Raw genomic sequence first — 18,496 nt, 5'->3', positions numbered from 1 at the left:
GTGAGTGTAATGGAGGGAATCAGTTTTTTGGGGAAGTTATTTTTGATTACACTGAATTGTTGCAGTATTATCTTGGAGTTGCAATATTATTTTTTGGAGTTTTCTGAAACTGACATATACCGTTGCTCATGTGGTTCTCAATAATCATTGTGACATTAGTGGACAACATTGTACTCAGAACTTGGTGAATTGATTTCTTTGGCTATCCATAACCCTTAATGGTTCCAGAAAGAAGAATCTAAGTTTTGTAAGAGTCAATGTGTGAAAGGATGGATGCTTTTGTTATGTTGGAGAAAGAGCTTATTACCCAAATGACTCTGCTTTCACATCGTTGTGACAATATGTCTTCTGGTCTGGTCTTGGGTAAGTGTTACAGTGCAGTCCAGAGGGATAAACATCCAGACCTAAAATGCTCCATTTGTTGGTATAGGATTAAGGAGTTGTGTTTGAAATTGTTCAGACGATTTACTTAGTAATGTTTGTAATACAATATTTCATATGAACAGCCTGTAAAACTTTTTCAAATTCAGTGATGTTTCCTTTGAAATAAAATAAAAATTCTGTTTTAAAGGGAAATATTAAAACATTTTCCACTTCGGAATCACATGATTTCATGAAACATCAGCCAATATATAATAGATGAAAATAGCAAATCAGCAACTGGTAACTTCATACCATTTGAAACATCTCCTAGCTTTAAGTAGAATTTTCAAAATAGCTGCTTTTGTAATTAATACTTGAGGACCTTGGGAGATAGAGTTGGTGCCTTTCTAGTATTACAGTCTTTTGTTTCTTGTTTCACATGTTAGCATCAGATTTTTTCACATCAAGAATATAAGGAGTTATTTCTGTCTAAAATAATGCATCAGATATTGGTAGTTACTGGTTGTCCATTAATGTTTATAAAAATAAAATACAGAGAATATATTGTATGCAATGCTGATGTGACATGCAGTTGACTTGGTAGAAAGCATCTTGTTACATTATTGTGTGCATTGATTTTTAAATCATAGTTTCCCAGTTGAGGAAAATCCCAAGTTTTAGCTAACTTAGTTAATACCAAATTCATACACTTAGATTTTTTGCTTTACTGGCTATGTGAACACGTGGAAAACAACAACAAAAAAATGCTGCATGAGATGATATTGATCTATTTTAGTTGCTTCAGAGCAAAATGAGAAGCAGTTTTTCAGATCTGACACACCAGGGTTTATGTGGCAGTATGACACATGGTAGCTTTTGTCATGGCTTGAAAGTAGTTACCTGCTCACTAGAATGGAGTCCTGTAAATGTGCTTCTCCAGTGTAATCACCTAGGAGAACTATGCTTGTTTTTTATCAAAATGTTTGTTATCATACCATCTTTTCTAAGGCCCCATAAAATGAACAAATGTAGCCGGAGAGAAGGCTGGGAGAGGCACCAAGCAGAACACCGACATACAGTTCCTGAATTTTATTGCTAATGTTAACTTCCCCCATTCTTTGTGACCTTTAATTAATTTCTTCCTGTCAGGTTTTCCATCTATACGAGGGATACATTTACCAATGGAGTTAGATTGTTGCAAAACATAATTAGTTAATTTTTTCATTGAGTTACTGTGTGAATGAAAGATCGCCAGGATAGTCGATTCTAAGGAGCTGGTTGTTTACAAGTAAATTCAGTTTGTAATTGTCCGTGACAAATTCTAGAAGGCTTTTTGGATGGTCAGATCTGATAATTTGAACTCAACAATGTGTTTATAAAAAACTTATTTTTCCTTATCCCTTTTCTCAGCAGTTGTATGTATATCTGAAGTTCGGATGAAAATACTTTTAAAAATACACATATTAACTTGATTTTAAAATCTCAATATCGTAAACTAGCAATCATGCAAATGTAAGTCTTTCTTACCCCATCAGAGTAGCTTCTTTTCTCTGTGTTTACACATAAAGGTTAGTGTTCATTACGCCTTAGAAAAATCACCTTCTGCCAGTCCTCTTTCTTCATTTCCCTTTTAAAATTTTGTTTAAAAAATGGTAATTGTGACAGTTTTGCTTGAATCTTGAGTTGGCATAAATAATTTAGATAACAGTGTACATTATATGTAATCTTCTAAGGTCCTAAGGGAGTAAGGAGATAGAGTCTTCTTCACAGCATTATCTTTTGCAGTCTTCCTCTCACTTGTGCGTAGCAACTACTGCCCTCTTCTGGGAGTACTGACTTCATAGTGTACTCAAACACATCCCAGCCTTTTCTTTACTAAGGTTGAATAACTTTGCTTCGTGGATCCTATAGTCTTTTCATTAGGTAATTAAATATACCCTTTCATCCAGCTGCCAAGTACCAATGAACATAGTGTCTTAACATGATAGGAAAGTCTATCTATAAAACTGATTTCGTGAATGGGTAAACTAAAGAACAAACAGTCATGTTAAATGCAAAAGGGTTAATACAGAAATGCATGGAAGTTCATGAACAGCAAGTCACCGTTACCTGGGAAAGTATATCAGCAAAGTATTGCCATATGCATATCCTATTCCTGTATTCACCCTACACAACTGCTTCTGGCCACTATTAGAGGATATGGGGCTAGATGAATCCATGGGGTTTATTATTTTTAAAGTAATTTAAATAAGGTCATGTTTTCAGTTTGAGCTGGAAAACAGAGCAAGGGAATTTGGGTTACTAACCATTAGCAAACTACAGCATAACAAAGCTAAGAAAATAGATTTAGTATCTATGTTGTAAAAGGTTATCTTACTGTGATTTTTTTTTTCTAGAAGTTGTTTAACATTTCTGTAATTGGCAAAATACAATATTTGTGTAGATTAATACAACAAAGAATTGGCAAACATTTTCTGTTAGGTTGTTGTTCCATTGCAATAGGTGCACTGTACAGACCAGGAGGAAGATGTGGTTCCTAACTTGCATAGCTTGCACTTCAGAATGAAAGATGTAACTAAGCTTTAAAAAAAAAAAAAAAAAAGAAAAAAGTCACCATTTTCAAAGGCAACAAGTGATTTAGGAATGCAAGTGTCTGTCAGTTGAATGTCTTCCCCTACATGATGACACAACTCAGCTGCATATGAAGTTTAATGATTCTGAATCATTTTGAGGGAATTACCTTCATTAAAAACTGCTAAATGTAACCACTGTGTAATTTGGTGTCATCTTTAGGATTGTAGGATTGTTGGGTGTAGTTGTAAATAAACATACCATGGAGTTGTTCAGAAGTGAGCACTATTTTCAGTAACATTTTAGAATCATAGTTTTCCTTAGTTTGATTTTGATCTTAGTTTTATTCCCAGCAGGAGATTAGCTTTTGCAGCTTAAGCTCTGGACTGAAAGTCTATCTTTTCTTAAAGCAAATGTAGCTAATGTTTTAATCAGTTTCTACACCCCCCCCCCAAAAAAGTTGCCTAACTCACACATATGTTTTATAAAATACACTTGAAGAAACTTACTTCAGTTAGACATATTGTAATGCTGTAGTATTGTTCGTTAAACCTCCTTTCTGTTTCATACCTCGTTATATGTGTATCAGGGCTTAATTTTAGAAAGCACTCCCTTCAGTGAAAGCTGCATAAACCTTGAGGTTTTAGATCCTACACTTTATAGACCAGGGAATACATAAAGACAAGATTTTTGAAGCTGATTGTACTTTTAAGTGTTTGCCTTTTTAATTCATTTTTTTTTCCTTAAATGCCTGAATGTACTTTTTTTTTTTTTTTTTAAAGCTTTGTTGACCATGGTTTTGAAATCTTAAAAGTAAGTGCCAATATTTAAATAGACCTATAAATAGAATGACCTAGAAACCTAATTCCCACAATTTTTAGGTTCTTTTGAAAACTTAAAAAATCACAAGATCACTTGAATTGTGATCTAGTAGCTTATTTAAGGGGAACTTACGTGTTATTTTGATGTATATACACTTCTTTCTTATGGCCTTTTGTGTTTTACCTACTTATACCTGTTGAAATGTTTGTAGGCTTGTTTGCTTACTGTACAAAGCAAAAGAAACCTTTTTTTTTTTAAGCCTTAACTATTTTTGGAGACCTTTTTGTTGACAAATGCCATACTTTGGAGTTGCAACTGGAAATTTGGCAGTGAGGGCTCTGGGAGCAGAAATATGGCTTTTGCAGTTCCTCCAGTCTGTAGCCAGCTTTGACCAGCTGATAGGTCTTTGAGGCATCTCACTTCTTGTAGGTTCAGTGTGGATCTCTGCTGCTATTTAGTAGATAAGCTCTTCTAAGGCAGGAGTGATTGTGCTGAATGATGAATAAACAGGAGCGTGCTTTAGTGAGACTGACATTTCAACTGAATTGGGATAAAACAGGGAAATGGGCAAATATCAATGACTAAAGCAGTATTCATCTGTGTGCAAGAAAATGAACTTAAGCAGAGCAGGTGCAGAAAAGGTGTATTTGGGAGAGTCTAGGCTAGAATGGCATGCATGTTCTCCCCACAGGAGAGGGGGAAAAAAAAAGTGGGAACCTTATCCACATCAGTCACCCCAAGTAAAGACCAAGAATGGAAAAGCACTATTTCATTCAGTAGATAACACTGTCATACATGAATATAGAATTCTTTATTAATTAAAAAAAAAAGCTGGAAGTTACAAGCATCTTCTTAATCAGCAGAAGAGCAAAGGTCTGAAACAACTTTCCACTATGAGAAATGTGACTAAAAAACTTCTGCTGTAAGATCAAACAAAATCAGTTCTTACCAGGAATCTGTGATGAGATAACCTGAGATAGCAGGGGGCTGTACTTGATCCTGAAAATATCTTCTACCCCACGGTTTATAGATCTCAGATTCCTGCTCTACTGATCCATGTAGGTGTCAAAGCTGGAAAACCACTTACACGAAGGATGGGCAGTAGGTATAAGATAAGGTGTTATCAACACCTAAATGCAGTTAGAAAATTCCAGAATGACTGTTGCTTGTGTTACCTGAGTTTGTCCCTCCTTCTGCATAGGCACTACAGTAATAATCATTGCTATGTGATATTGTAATTACATGATCACATACAGCTGAATGCTGCCTTGAATAATTGGCTTCTGTCATAGTCTGCGCCAGAGTTAGTGCGTGATACTACTCTTATTTATAAAAAAACCAACAAAACCAACCAACCCCACCCCCCCCAAAAAAAAAACCCAAAACAAAACAGAAAAACTTGACCAAAACCCCACCTTTTTGCTGTTGGCAATTGTAATCTTAATTTTCTGGACATTCTTCTTGAGGCGCCGAGTCCTAGACTGCAATAGTCATGGCTCTAACGGAATTCAGTGGGTGGTATACTTTGAATTGGTAGTGTTCCATGAAACCTGAAAAAATCAACTTTCAGAGGTCCATAACCTGACATCAAGAGCTCACATATGCTTTTAATTTCTCTGTCTTCTGTTTGTAAAATGGAGATAGTATCACTTTCTTGACACACAGCTGTAGTTGTAGAGATAAATTCATTACTGCAGGTTGAAGTACCTAGCTGTTGTGGTAACAAAAGCCAAAGCAGAAATGCATAATTCTTCTTCCAGGCAAGCATTTGAAAAGTTGGTAAAGAATGAGATCTTGTGACACACCAGAAGTGAGGACAAAACACATGTTGATAAGTGTGCGTTATATGAGAACCACTGTTCTGCATACTGGTAGGTCAAGGATCCTGGGAGAAGGAGAAGCATCAGTTAATGTAAGTCAAGACTATAGCATATATCCAAGAGATGAAGATTAATGGTGCACAGGCAACTGCTCTCTAACATCTGTGTCTGACTTTTCAGCTTTAATAATGTTTTTAAAATGTAGCTTTCATTTGCACAGTTACTGCTGGAAACATCATTGGTCTGTTTATTTTTGGTGTCTTCCTGCTTAGTAACTAAAACACACATTAAGGAATATTTAAAAAGAAAGAATAATGAATCAATTAGTGAATATTTTAACAAACAAGTTGTATAGCCTCACGTCAAGTAGTGTTCAAACAAGTTAAAATAATGATTTTAAAGTTGCAGGCCAACTCATAGTGCTTAGTTAGGAAGCTCCAAAACAAAACTGCATGTTATTTTAATCTTTCCTTATTATGCCCTCTGATATGATCTTTAATTACACAGTGAAATGCCTTTTCTTTCCCACCAGAAACCTTCAGTAAAACTTGATAAGAAATTGCCTTCTTAATTAAATCCTCAGTTTATTAATAATGCTTCAAATGAACTTCTCATCTTTGCCTGTAACTTACAGAACTTTCCAATAGATTTGCACTGCCATCAGTGTCTTTAAATTTTTTTAACCAAGTTAGCCGTGCCCTAACTATCTTAGTTTTTATTTAAAATTCAGCATGCAGCTGCATCACAGATCATGCCTTAGGTTTTTCTGTTCCTTTCTTGAATTAAGATCTTGAAATACTACCTCAGTGCTCTATTTTATTAGCCCTACTAGTGATAGAGTGTGGCTCCTTTGGAAACAACAGAAAGAGCTCTGTAAGTTTTTGTTACTGCTTCATGTCTAAGTTGTAAATATTATCTAGTCTTAAACTGTATTTTGGTTTTAGGAAGTTTTGGAGTGTTAGAGTGTGTGCACTGAATTATGGTTATTGTCAATCACAACTCTTCAGGATGTTACTGGAGCAGGCCCTGGAATATCTTCCACCATCAACAAAAATAAATTTTCTCTTGAGATGAAATATCTTTTTCTAACATAAGTGTTCTGTATTCTTCAGACAGTCTCTAAAAGATGAGCTACTTTGCCATTGATGAGTCGACAAAGAAAAAGGATGCTTTATACTTTAATTGAATGGAATATATAATAGAAACAGGAGACAACTAACTCTTAAAACAGTCCACAGAGAGGTCCAAATAATAAACATCCTACTTGAACTGAGATGATGATAGCTGAAAATGCATTAAGTAGACAGAGAAACAAAAACAAATGAAGGTGAGAACTCAGTGAAGCAGGCTGAAGTGGAGTAAACACTTTGTCAGGACAGTAGCCCATGTTAGTGCTAATGCGTTTTGCATTAGTATGATGGCTATAAAATACTGACTCCTGGCATCAGAGTTAATGACAAAAATCTACAACAATTTTACCTTATATACACATGCAGGAACAATAATACCATAAGAAAGATTCTTATCTGTTAATTTTTTTTTTTTAATAATATTGCAGCATGTGAAAGAACTGGTAATAAATGGTAAGTGACAATTGTTAGGTAAATGTGTTACGGTTCTGAAGTTGAGTTTTGATTGGTAACTAGTGAAACAAAAAAGATCAGACGGTACCAGAAACACACACCAAATCAAGTTGTTATTTTTAGAATGTTGTTCAGAGGACCAGATTAATCAGGCTAAACTTTTAATAAGAGGATTACATATATCTATATCAATATTAGGGAGATTTGTAGCTTCATTTGCAATTTCAGAGGAAGTAATACCTTCATGTGTGCTACTGACTAAAATGAAACACTTTCTGTGACTGGTTGAGGTTCATAAAATAAATTTCAGCCCTGGTGGGTTATACAGAGGACAATGCTAAGTGTCTAAAATCACTTGCCACTAGTCTTGTTACCTAGTCCAAGCCTGTATTGCTGGCAGTCAGGATCCAGCCAATACTTGATGCAAGGTGAGGAAAAAGGGCCTGTAGGCAATACTGTAAAGGTGAGGGCAGGGCTGTTGGCTGCTGAAACAGCAGAAATCTGCTCCTCAGTGGAGCTTCTGTATATGGACTGTACAGCCAGAATCTCCAGCAGTGGTGTGATCTGTCCTTGAACACATTTTCCCTGACTCTTTCCTCTGCGGCACAGAGTTGGTTCGTGGGTGCTTGTGCCAGCCTCGTGCTAGTTTTGCAAGGGCAGCAGGCCAGTGAGAATGTGACTTGAAGCTGTCAGCGTGCCCCTGCATCATGGTCTCCTGCGCTTGGAGCGTTTTGAGTGTAGCTGGTGAGTTAGAAAAGTTGAAGCAATTGGAGGCAGCATGGAAATTGGGCCGATACCAAGGTTAGAGGAATACAAAAAGGGCTTTAAGCTGTCCCCAGAGCATTTGCAAATTTGCTGGTGGTTCCTTCTTTTTACCGTAAGTGGAGTAAGGCAGAAGAAAATTAAAGGACTTGTTCAAGATGAGAGTAAGTCATGTTGAGAACAAGATTAAAAGCTTTGTCTTCATCTCCAGGGTTATGTCTTTCTAAACTCTAAAAGGAGAGAGTTTGAGAACACCTCTATGTAAAGAACTACAGCTGATGCCAGCTGAGTCATATATAACAACAGACTGGCTAACTTGGAGTTTCCGTTGCGTCTCACCAGACTTGAGTCTTGCCAGGGAGGTACAAACTTACTCTATTAAAATACTCATGGCTGCTAGGCTCAGATCCTTCTGATTGTAAGATTTTGGAGTCTCCAAAGGCACATTTCCGCCAACATTTACAGAATATTATCACTTAGCGCTGGCGTAGGTGTTTCAGAAAATCTTGTTAAACAGCTTGAAATGATCTGCCTTTTATGTCCTTAATTAGAGGAATTTTTTATTTGCCTGCTTTTTGCACTGCTGAAGTAGACTGAATTCTTGTTTGGCTGTGATAAAGATGCATATTGTAACCCTCTATGAACTGTGGGTTTATGTCTGTATAAAAAGCAAAAGAAGTATTCCATCTTCCTCAGTTTGCGGATTTTGCGAAAGTTTGAAGCCTTTAATTTTTATTTATTTATTTACTTCAGGAATCGGCTTTTAGTATTTGATACTTTGTATTTGAAATGGGGAGGGTGTATTCATATGGTTTCGGTGAGAAAGTGTGTCATATTGGGGCAAGACAGAATAGAATAATACCTCAGGGTTTTGGGCTTCAGCAGAAGAGTGCTTGGACTCTTCATGTGATAAAAGAATGAACCTGAATAGCAGTGATGTCTGTGATTTCTTATCTGAAGAGAGACATGAGGAATTATTTCCTTTCTCACGTGCAGTTAGATCACTGCTGTTGTCCCTCTCAGGTACTCAGTACATGGGCATACTTGATCTCCTCTGTACTTAACAATACTTCAGTCCTAAGTATGGAATAAAAACTACCATTACCTAAACCGTTTGCTTACCACCAATCTTAAAATCTCCATCTGTGTTGCTTTTAGTGCTTCCACTGTTTTCTTTTGCACTTGATACGATTGTTGTCCAGCCAGCGATCACTTGTATCTGATGGTGAGATACGCGGTGGGCTAGCTCTGTGATGTTTCCATCCAGCAGTTCCTTTCACTTTCTTGAACTTTTTCATGCTTTATTTCATCAAAACATTTTGAGTTCAGCTACTCTCTGTCCAGATGAGATTTCTGGGTTTTGTTTTTTTTTTTTCAGAGGTGATGCTTGAAGCTGTTGCTGGTAGCCCTCATGGTGATTAGTTTCTTGCTTTCTGGTTAAGAAGTCCATAGGCTTGGTCTACAGCAAATTTGTCTAGCAATTTCAGTTACAGAAAATATTTTTTATTTACTGTTTTTAAGAGATTAGCAGTATTGCAGTGCTTTATAACCATATTATACTGTTGGTACAGCACATTTCATTAGCTGGGAAGGGAGTTGTGACATTATCATGCAAAATGCTGCTGATCTTCCTCTGTGGAGTAGTTGCATCCAAGATAGTGAAGTACTTGCACAAGTAAAACTAATGGGACAAGTTTCAGGAGTATGAAGTTTTTCTCCTAAATACAATGACCTAATAGCCCAAGATAAAGTACTGCCTGCAGTACTGATAGGGTATATCTTGCAGAAAAAAGTATCTTCCATGTAATGAAAAAGTAATTTTAAATGAATGTGTTTGATTGTATACTTGAATGAGCTACTACTATTTGTGCATATCTTCTGTTGATGGTTTAGATACACAAATAGAAACTAATAAGTTCTTATTAAAGATTTTTATTTCATCACTACAGATGAAACCATGAGCAAAGGATCTGCTACAAAATTGTATTTTTGTCTGTTTCCTGTTGCTTTCAGTACTTAGAATGTAAGATTTTTATTCAGTCCAGGTTAGTCTTGGGTGAACAAAATGCAGGTCTACTTATAATTTAGTAACTAGCCTATGCATTTGCGTTTAAAAATCTTGCTGCTGGAAAGCATCCTAATAGCTGTTCAAATTATTTATGCTTTAGGTTGACTTCATAGCTTAACCATGTTTTTTCTTTTCTTCTATGGATTATGGTTTATAGTGATTTATTTTGTTTGAGGTTGTCAGATCACAACATTGTCAGGATGCAGAAGAGCCACATTTTTAACTATTGAACACTGTTCAGGTAAAGGCAACATTACGATTGAGCACCCATATGTATCTCTGCTAGTAAGGGCAAACAAGTGCTCCTGAAGCAAGATATGAAGAAACAAAAATAAGAATATGATCAGAACTTTACACCCTCTTTTCTGTAATTGTAGTATTTCAAGATACAGTGTTTATGTATCATTCTATCATGGGTTTCCATTTCTTATGGTTTGTTTCATTTCAGCCTCTTGGGGCCAGTGACTATTTGGAGATATCAAAGCATTTTGACACAGTCTTTGTTCGTGACATACCACTTCTTACAATGGCAAAGAGGACACAAGCTCGTCGTTTCATTACTCTTATTGATACTTTTTATGAGCATAAGGTGAGAACCAAGCCTTTCCTATATGTATAGGTATAATACTGGGAACCCTAAACCCTGACTGTTATAATTGGTTTGAAGTAAGGCTTTCTGTAGTAATGATTTGGAAAACATAAGCAGAATGAACTAGCACTGCAAAGAAACATCATTCCAGCTTCACAATAAAGGCCCCATTGCTATAAAGGCAAATAAGGAGGTATTTTTTTGATTTCTGTGAGTATTAAACATGACCATAAATATAAGCCTGAGCTCATTTGCCTTTCTTCAACAGGGATGTTATTTCTTTCCTAACCCAGGAAAACCACAGAAGCCATGTCATCATTTTAATAATGAAAGATTGTGCTGCCAACTGTGCTGGAGTAAATTTAAATTTTAATCTGTATGGGCAGTTGGTTGGGAATCAGTGCCTTCCTGAACAGGGTATAGAGGAGTTAATAGCATAGTTACATTATTAAGTTTAAAGGAAACAGTCACTGTAGGCTTTACATTAGGTTGCAGAACTGCTAATGGAATAGTAATGATAAATGCAGCACTTCATGTGGATTTACAGAGGTTTCAATCATAGAAGCAAAATCAGTGCTACTAAAACAAAGAGAAGTTTATGTTTAAGATGATTTCTTAATAGTAATACAAGATATGAAACCCTATCTTATGTGTGATTACATATGCACACACTTAAATATTTATGCAATCAGGAAATATCGATTGAGGTTTTTATTTTTTCAAGAATGTCCTGGCAAGATGATCAGAAAGGCCGCGATTCAGCAAGGTGTTGAACTAACTAAGCGTATGAGTAGTCTCGTTCAAGTCAGCCAGATTCTTTGCGCTTTCTGATTTGGAAATGGATGGTTTCTAAGAGGTTATGCTAATATTTATAAACTAATAATAGTGTGTTAGAAATGGGGGGAGTGGTGGTCTGCTCTATCGATGTGCTGCCATTAAGAATTGCAAGCAAACAGCTGCTTTCTATTACTTCCTCCATAGGAATAACACAAGTGTTAAACTCCTGTCACAAGTAGTTGCTTGGAAAAACTACATGAGAAGGCATATTTGTGGAGACCTGTCCACAATGCAAGCATTTTGCCTGCATGCTCTCAACCAGTGTCTCTTTTTGTAATAATATTTCAGTCTGTGTTCATTGCAGCCCCCCAGAGATACTGTATCTCACTGCACATTGTATCTCCTCCCAGCAGGCATGAAAACAGCATCATTACTGTTATTAGCAAATAATGTGCACTTGAGTAGCATAGGTGAAAGCAAGAGTGGTTCCACTGAGCCTTCTGGAAAATTTGGCATATAAGCATTCTTTAGATGGAAATACGTGTGTAGTGCACTTACCTACTGAGAGGAGTCTAACTATGGGGGGAAAGGAAACATTGGTTACTAATACTTTATAGCTGTTATTTTAGAAAGTAAACTTGATTGTGAACTCATTGCCTGTGTAGCAGATATTTTGAGTATTTAACAGCACAGTTACGCCGTTTCCTAAGTAAAAGTTACATGAGTTGTTATTTAGAAGAAGATCCTGTAAGGTTAATATTCCAAATGACTAAGGTAAATTTGTAACAGCAGTGCTAATAAAAGAAAGGGAAAATACCCGAGAAAAAAACCAAGGTCTTAATTTGAACTTTGCTTTTCATAAAACATGTATGTTATTGGTTTTCTGTAAAGCCCAAGTGATGATATTGTTGCCTGTTTTCCTTCTCTCAGGTGCGTATTATTTGTTCTGCAGTGACTCCGCTCCAAAGCTTGTTCCTGGTAGAACATGACAATGGTGAGCTAGAGGACAACAGAGTGTTGATGGATGATTTGGACTTGTGCCAGGTACATGATATTAACATCGTCTCCCTTTTGTAACAAAATTGGTTTTGGTCTTATAATTATAGCAGCATTTTAGGAAGAGGAATCAAGTAAACATTTAACTACCGATTTGCTGCTTTTTCTGCAGTGTATCTGTCGCTCTCATAATTGCATGTTATGTTATTTATTCATAGTCAAAGAAAATGTCACAATATATAGAACCATTTTATGTAAGTTTTAGGGTCATTTTGATTGTTAATCATTATATCTGTTCAATCATGTATGAAAATACTGATTTAAGTTTAGCTCCTACATTTAAAATACAGAAATAAAAGATGGTCTGTTCTACCACTTGCTAGACTATATAGGACTGCCTCACAAACAGTACTATTTTGCATGTTGCTTATTCTGTTTTTCCTTTTCCCTATAACATAGTTATTGTTAGTGAATTTTTAAATTATTTGTCTAAATCAGTATACAATTAATCAACAGAAAAGTGAAAATAGACAGTTAAGGTGTCGTCATGTTGTTTTAAACCCAAATTATTGTTTTGCTATGTTCCTTCAGAGGATTACCTAATAATAGGTGTTTTTCTTTAATTTTTGGATGTTACTTTTATTTTTTTGGTGCCGTGCTGCTTTCCTGTATTGTCAAAGCCTGTAAAGCACTCATCCTTAGGAGTTAGATAGGATGCACTTCAGTACAGCTATGTCTCTCACAGTTCTGTGGTACTGTTTTTGTGTATTAATGTAGGATTCTGCCAAAGGACTCTCCATGTTTACAGGAGAAGAGGAAATCTTTGCCTTTCAGCGTACTGTCTCACGGCTTACAGAAATGCAAACTGAACAGTACTGGAAAGATGGGGACAGAAGCAAAAAAACGTTATAATTAAAAGTTTAATAAAATCACCAAGAAGTAAAACTACAGAATTTGAAAGCTTTTTAGCACAACTGAAATAATAATTGCACTTTATTATTTGGACCATGTTTTCTTTCATCAGTTGTTTTTTGTGCTTAACACGTGAGGACTCGGGCTTTTTTTCTGTACCACCAGTGTGTGGACATGTGAAATTTTGCCTTAGTTTTCTTTTCTGTAAAATATAACTTTGATGTTCAGGAAGTTTAATGGGATTAGAATTTTTCTGGAGAATTAGTCTAGAGACAAAGTTAATGGTCTGCGCAGGGTTCACAGTAGATTTATAATGTCATGTGAAGAGGGCACTTTGTGGTTTATGCACTGCTTCTGACATGTACAATGCAGTTTGGACAAAAGAAAAATCAAATGCTTGCTATATGAAACTCCTGATATGATATTGTATAGGTCCCTACTAGAATCCTGGAGATCCTCTGTAGTGTATTCTGTGGGTTTTTTTTCTTATTTTCTGTGTGTAGCCATCTGCTGACTTCCAGGCTCTAAGAGTTTCTTGTAATCAGACTTGCTCAGTCTGGTTCATTGAAAACTAATGGATTGAACCAAGAGAGAACCCTGAGGAGGAGCTTGAAGGTACTTGAAACTGCACAGGATGAAGATCTAAGTAATCACAGATGGGAAAAGAAACTATGGTAAGACAGGGTATACTGTAATATAGAAGTGCAAGTTAATACTCTTCCCAAGTTTTGCGGTTCTTGCAAGCCTGGATATGCCGCCTCTACACCAGTGACGTACCTCTACCCTGAATTTTCTCAGGCTTCATCTATACCAAACCTTCCATTGCTGCTAGCACACCTGCCCTGATCTGGGGACAGTAGTACACAGTACTACTGAGGCAATTCATCGTGCTACAATAGGAATGTGTTTCATGGAAATGATGGGATATTAACTGATACCTCAAAACACATCACCTATCCTCGTGTTTGTAGTTGGAAACTTTCTTTTAGTTAAAAATGCAGTTGTGTCATTCTTGGTTTTAATCTAACAAACAAAATATGGTATTGCAGATATTGGCTTATAGTGTATTTTTATAAAAAGTCATTTTAAGACCATATTTAGAAACCCTGAATAGGCAAAAACATTATGCAGATGGACTGAAAAGTTTGCCTTAATTTCTTAGGGAGAAGATATATAACACAGTCCCCAAATTTGAGTTTTCTTGGATTTTGCAACATGACCTTTTTCGTGTACTGTATCTGTTATAAAAAATATTCTTCTCTGCCTTTGTTAAGCCTGATTAAATTGTTTCAATTGTAGCCCCCATCACAATTACAGAAAGCTTTTAAAAGGGAGTTTTGTGTGGCAGGGAGGACTGGAGAGGTCCTGTGCACTTGCATGTGTTATGGTAATACAGATGCTTTGGAGCCATGTGCTGAAGTGTGGTTTTCTGTTCTGATCACTTCTGTTTGTCCTGGAAGTTACTTATACTGGCTATACCTGTTCTTCAGAGAATTTTTAAAAGCCTCTATTTATAGTTTACAACTTACGCAACTATGTTTTTATTCCCACAAGGGTGACTACCATGGAGAATTTTAATGCATATTTATGAAAACCCCAGTCAGAATACATTGCTTATACTTAAGAATATCCGAATAATTGATGTATATTTTCAGAGATTTGTATTAGGTTTCTCAACAGAGGGACTATTGAGATTAATGTATGTGTGTCTGTATGTACACACACATATGTATACTTAATTTATACATATCTATATTTGTATAGATAAAACTAATATATGTAATTTAAATGTGTGTGGTTCTATATTTATACATGGCAATCTATACTCATCAGCCTGGGCGTGTGCTGATAACTCTCTGAAGCTTCAGCCTTGACTTTTTTTCTAGCAGCATTCAAATGCCTCCTGAACCAGAATGTAATGTGGAAAAATAGGAGGTGGTGGTAGATACCCTAAAGCACCTTGCATCTGGATATTTATTTGCATTCTTTTAAAAACTGTTTATTAGTTTAGCCTGTATGTCCTCTGTCATGCGGTACAAGGGAAATGCATAATCTTGCAGAGCACAGGTGAGATGTTTGGGACATGTGAGAGAGGAGGTCCTGGCAAGTTTTGTGTTCCCATGGAGACTGTCTGGGGCCAGGGAAGTGAAGTGTTTCTCCACAGTCCGTGTGAGCGACGACCGATCTCCTTTAAGCACGGGATCCCTGGAGCCCCCTGGGCAGATGGTTGTGTTCAAACTGCAGCTTTGCCTATTGGTATTTGAGGCTCTTCTGCAATCTGAGCACCCATTGCAAACTTGGATACTCCAGGTTTGCGGAAGCTCCTAAATGCAGTGGGACTGATGTATCGTTGAAAGCCTCCGAGGATGTAGGTGAGCTCTGTCAAACCACATGAGGGAAGTTCCCGAAAGCTTCCAGAGCCAGCACTGCTTCCAGGGCATATTGCTAAAGCCATAGTGCAGTTTTTCCTTGGCCAGCAAGGAAGCTGTCTGTTGGGAGTCATTGGTAGGCGCCAGCTGTAATCAAGGAGAAGAAATGGGGAGTATTCCAGAAGTGTTTTGGGGCTGAAAACAAGAAAAGCTGCTTAAATCATTGTGCAGTGTTTGTGGTTGCACTGCAGAGTGTGGATTGCCACAAAGAGAGATTGATGGGACCAATTTGTCAGCCAGCCCAGATGCCAGGGCAGAGATCCCCACAGTAACCACAGAAGCAGCATATTTATGTCTGTCTACTTCCCTGAAGAAAGTGAGGCCCTATATGCTTATTTTACAATGCTGCTAATGATGCTGTAGCATGCATAAAGTCTCTTTCCAATAGTGAATTTGGGGGGGCTTCTTCTGAGGTCAGACAACTTCCAGGCAACTGGTGCTGGCCAGAATCTGTCACTGGGGCACGATGGACAACACTGGGTATGTCCTGCCCCAGGGCACTGGGTCACCTACGCTCCCAGCAGTCCTGTCCCCTACTGCCTGGCTTGCTCCTCACTGCTGTGAGACAGCAGTGGTCTGTGACTTTTTATTCCCACACTCAGATGTTGTATTTGCCAAAATGTGAACTGTGAGATGCCTGTGAATAAATTATGCACACTCCTTAATGGCCTTAAAATTGCTGGACTTATGCTGGATGCTTCTATCCCAAGTTGAAGTATTGGCTCTTTAGGTTTTTCTTAACGTGCAAATTCATGTCATCTCAGATCTGCAACAAGTCTTTATTTCCCTTTTAGTCATTCAGCAAACGTTATTGCCAAATTATTTTTAAGGGTCTTTCTTCAACCTTACTGATGTGGTATGATATTTTGCTGTCACAGGAAGTAAAATCCTTGTGATTATGGACCATGTGAAACATTTCATGTTGGTTTAGAAAGGCCACGTCCTGGCTGAGAATCTCTCAGCTAATTTGTTTCAAATACTTGATTGACGAAGGAACGTTCCCAATGCCCAAAAATTCTATCCATATAGACATTTTATCTTTAAAGCTGTATTTTCATTTTGCATTCTTATGCAGTAGCTCTTACTTGGCTTGTTTTGTTTTTTTTTTTTAATAAATAATGCAATTGTCTCTCAAAGTTACTGGTTTTCAGTATTTACCTTTGCACAGATCGAGGGAACAATTGCAGTATTTTGGGTATAATGAGACAGCCTTCCAAAGGTCTTTGGAGGAATTGAAGGTGCACTTACTGCTGTTGTTGCTTTTTGATCTAAAAAGGAAAACTATTAATGGCTTTTATTGAGTAAAGGTGATCATAATGACACTATAGCTGGATAGATGTCACCAATTTTGCAGCAATTTAAACATGAAAAAAAAACCAACCTGACCAGGTTTCAAACAGTGCTCAGCATGGTCACCAGCCATCTAACAAGGAAGAACAGTCTCTCCATCAAGACCTGTCTAAGAGGATAAAGATCCCAGAGTTTTCTTTCTGCAGTTACCTGGATCTGAATATTCCTGGTGCCTCAGTCTCCCTGTTGATAAAATGGGAATGATATTACTTTTCTTATTTGCTAACACTGGAGTGCTGCCAGGCTTCATTCATTAATATTCTAAGATGCTTGCTGAGGCTCTGGGATGAAAATACTTCAGTAAAGTATGTAAATAGTGCAAAAAATAATTTAGCTACTCAAAGTGGCTTAGTTTCCTTGTTTGGGTTACAGAATTAATGCCATCAACTAAACACAACGTGCCTCTTTGTAGTGATTTTTTTTTTTAATCATCTGTTCTAAAGAAAAAAAATTTTGAGGTTTGTGATTAAAACCCTAACCAGTTCACGTAGTTGTTGTTCTACCTGTAATGACAAACTTCCTGTATGATTCATTACAACCTTAGCTCCTGTAATTGTGAAGTACAGTGGCTTTGTAAATTCTGTTGGGATTTTCCTTGTATGCTGAGAATTTTTTTTTTGAATATGTAATGTTGAGTCTAATATATAACAAACTGAACGCTCCTAAATCCTTCTGTTATTTGAGAAGAGTTTGTTGTAATAAAGAAAAATCAATAAATCCAGATTTTACAAACATTTCACTTACTGCTCATGCTATTTTAAGGTATATGTTCGAATAGATAGGCCTTGTGTTAATTACTTAGTGAGATTTTTTTTTTTCTTCTTTATCTCTGTCTCCAGGGGGCAACCCAGACTGGCAGCACTGGCCGTTTCTGGGCATTTGGTTGCCTGGATGAGCTGTAGCACCGCAGGCCATTGCCCTACACGTGGCTTGGCTTTTGGTAGTAGGTGTATCCAGGGCTTGTCAGAAAGGTCCTCCTTCAGAGGCAGTCGAGACTTGTCCTCCGTGGTTACTGCTGCCAGCAGCCCTAATTTTGAGGTTTGGAACACTTTTATCCACCTCTCTGACTCTTTTCTCCAGCAACTTGAGGTTGAGGCGCTCCAACTGAGTGCAAACCACAATGAAAGTGCTCTTTTCTTCTGTTAGTTTGGGATTCTTACTGTTCAAGATCTGCTTTCACTGTCAGTCAATTAGTTCTGCAGTTAGCTGTCACATGTGTTACACAGCTTGGAAGATTCCCCCTGGGAAGCAGTTAGTTAACATTTAGGCAGGCAGAGAAGTCTCCGCACTGCTGGGTTGGGAGGGTCGGGGGGTCACTGCAGCACCCCGGTGCAGGTGCCCTCCTGCAGCACCTGTTTGTGTTGTGAGTGGGAGAGCAAGGCTGCAGCATGGCACTTCTCCATGGATGCTAGTGGCAGATAGTCAGACAGTTCTTGCTGACAGATGGCCAACAG

At 37.3% G+C, this 18,496-nt stretch overlaps 1 protein-coding gene across 3 annotated transcripts in view; it reads left to right on the top strand.

Moving 5' to 3' along the window:
* AFG1L (AFG1 like ATPase) overlaps nucleotides 1-17,776 on the top strand; it is a 71,078-nt gene extending 53,302 nt beyond the window's left edge. For 2 of the 3 annotated variants that reach the window (XM_052781368.1, XM_052781367.1), the window contains 3 exons: nucleotides 10,438-10,578; nucleotides 12,286-12,399; nucleotides 13,129-17,776. In XM_052781368.1, the coding sequence (XP_052637328.1) occupies nucleotides 10,438-10,578; nucleotides 12,286-12,399; nucleotides 13,129-13,263 (390 nt within the window). In that variant the 3' untranslated portion in view covers nucleotides 13,264-17,776. Of the gene's footprint in view, nucleotides 1-10,437; nucleotides 10,579-12,285; nucleotides 12,400-13,128 lie in introns of those variants that run through there. The other variant, XM_052781366.1, reaches the window with a different exon arrangement.
* The last annotated feature ends 720 nt before the right edge of the window (nucleotides 17,777-18,496 follow it).

This window comes from Harpia harpyja, chromosome 3 (assembly GCF_026419915.1).
Source record: "Harpia harpyja isolate bHarHar1 chromosome 3, bHarHar1 primary haplotype, whole genome shotgun sequence".
NCBI lineage: Eukaryota > Metazoa > Chordata > Aves > Accipitriformes > Accipitridae > Harpia > Harpia harpyja.
Note: the sequence above shows the minus strand (reverse complement) of the source record. Positions and strands in the feature narration are given on the sequence as shown.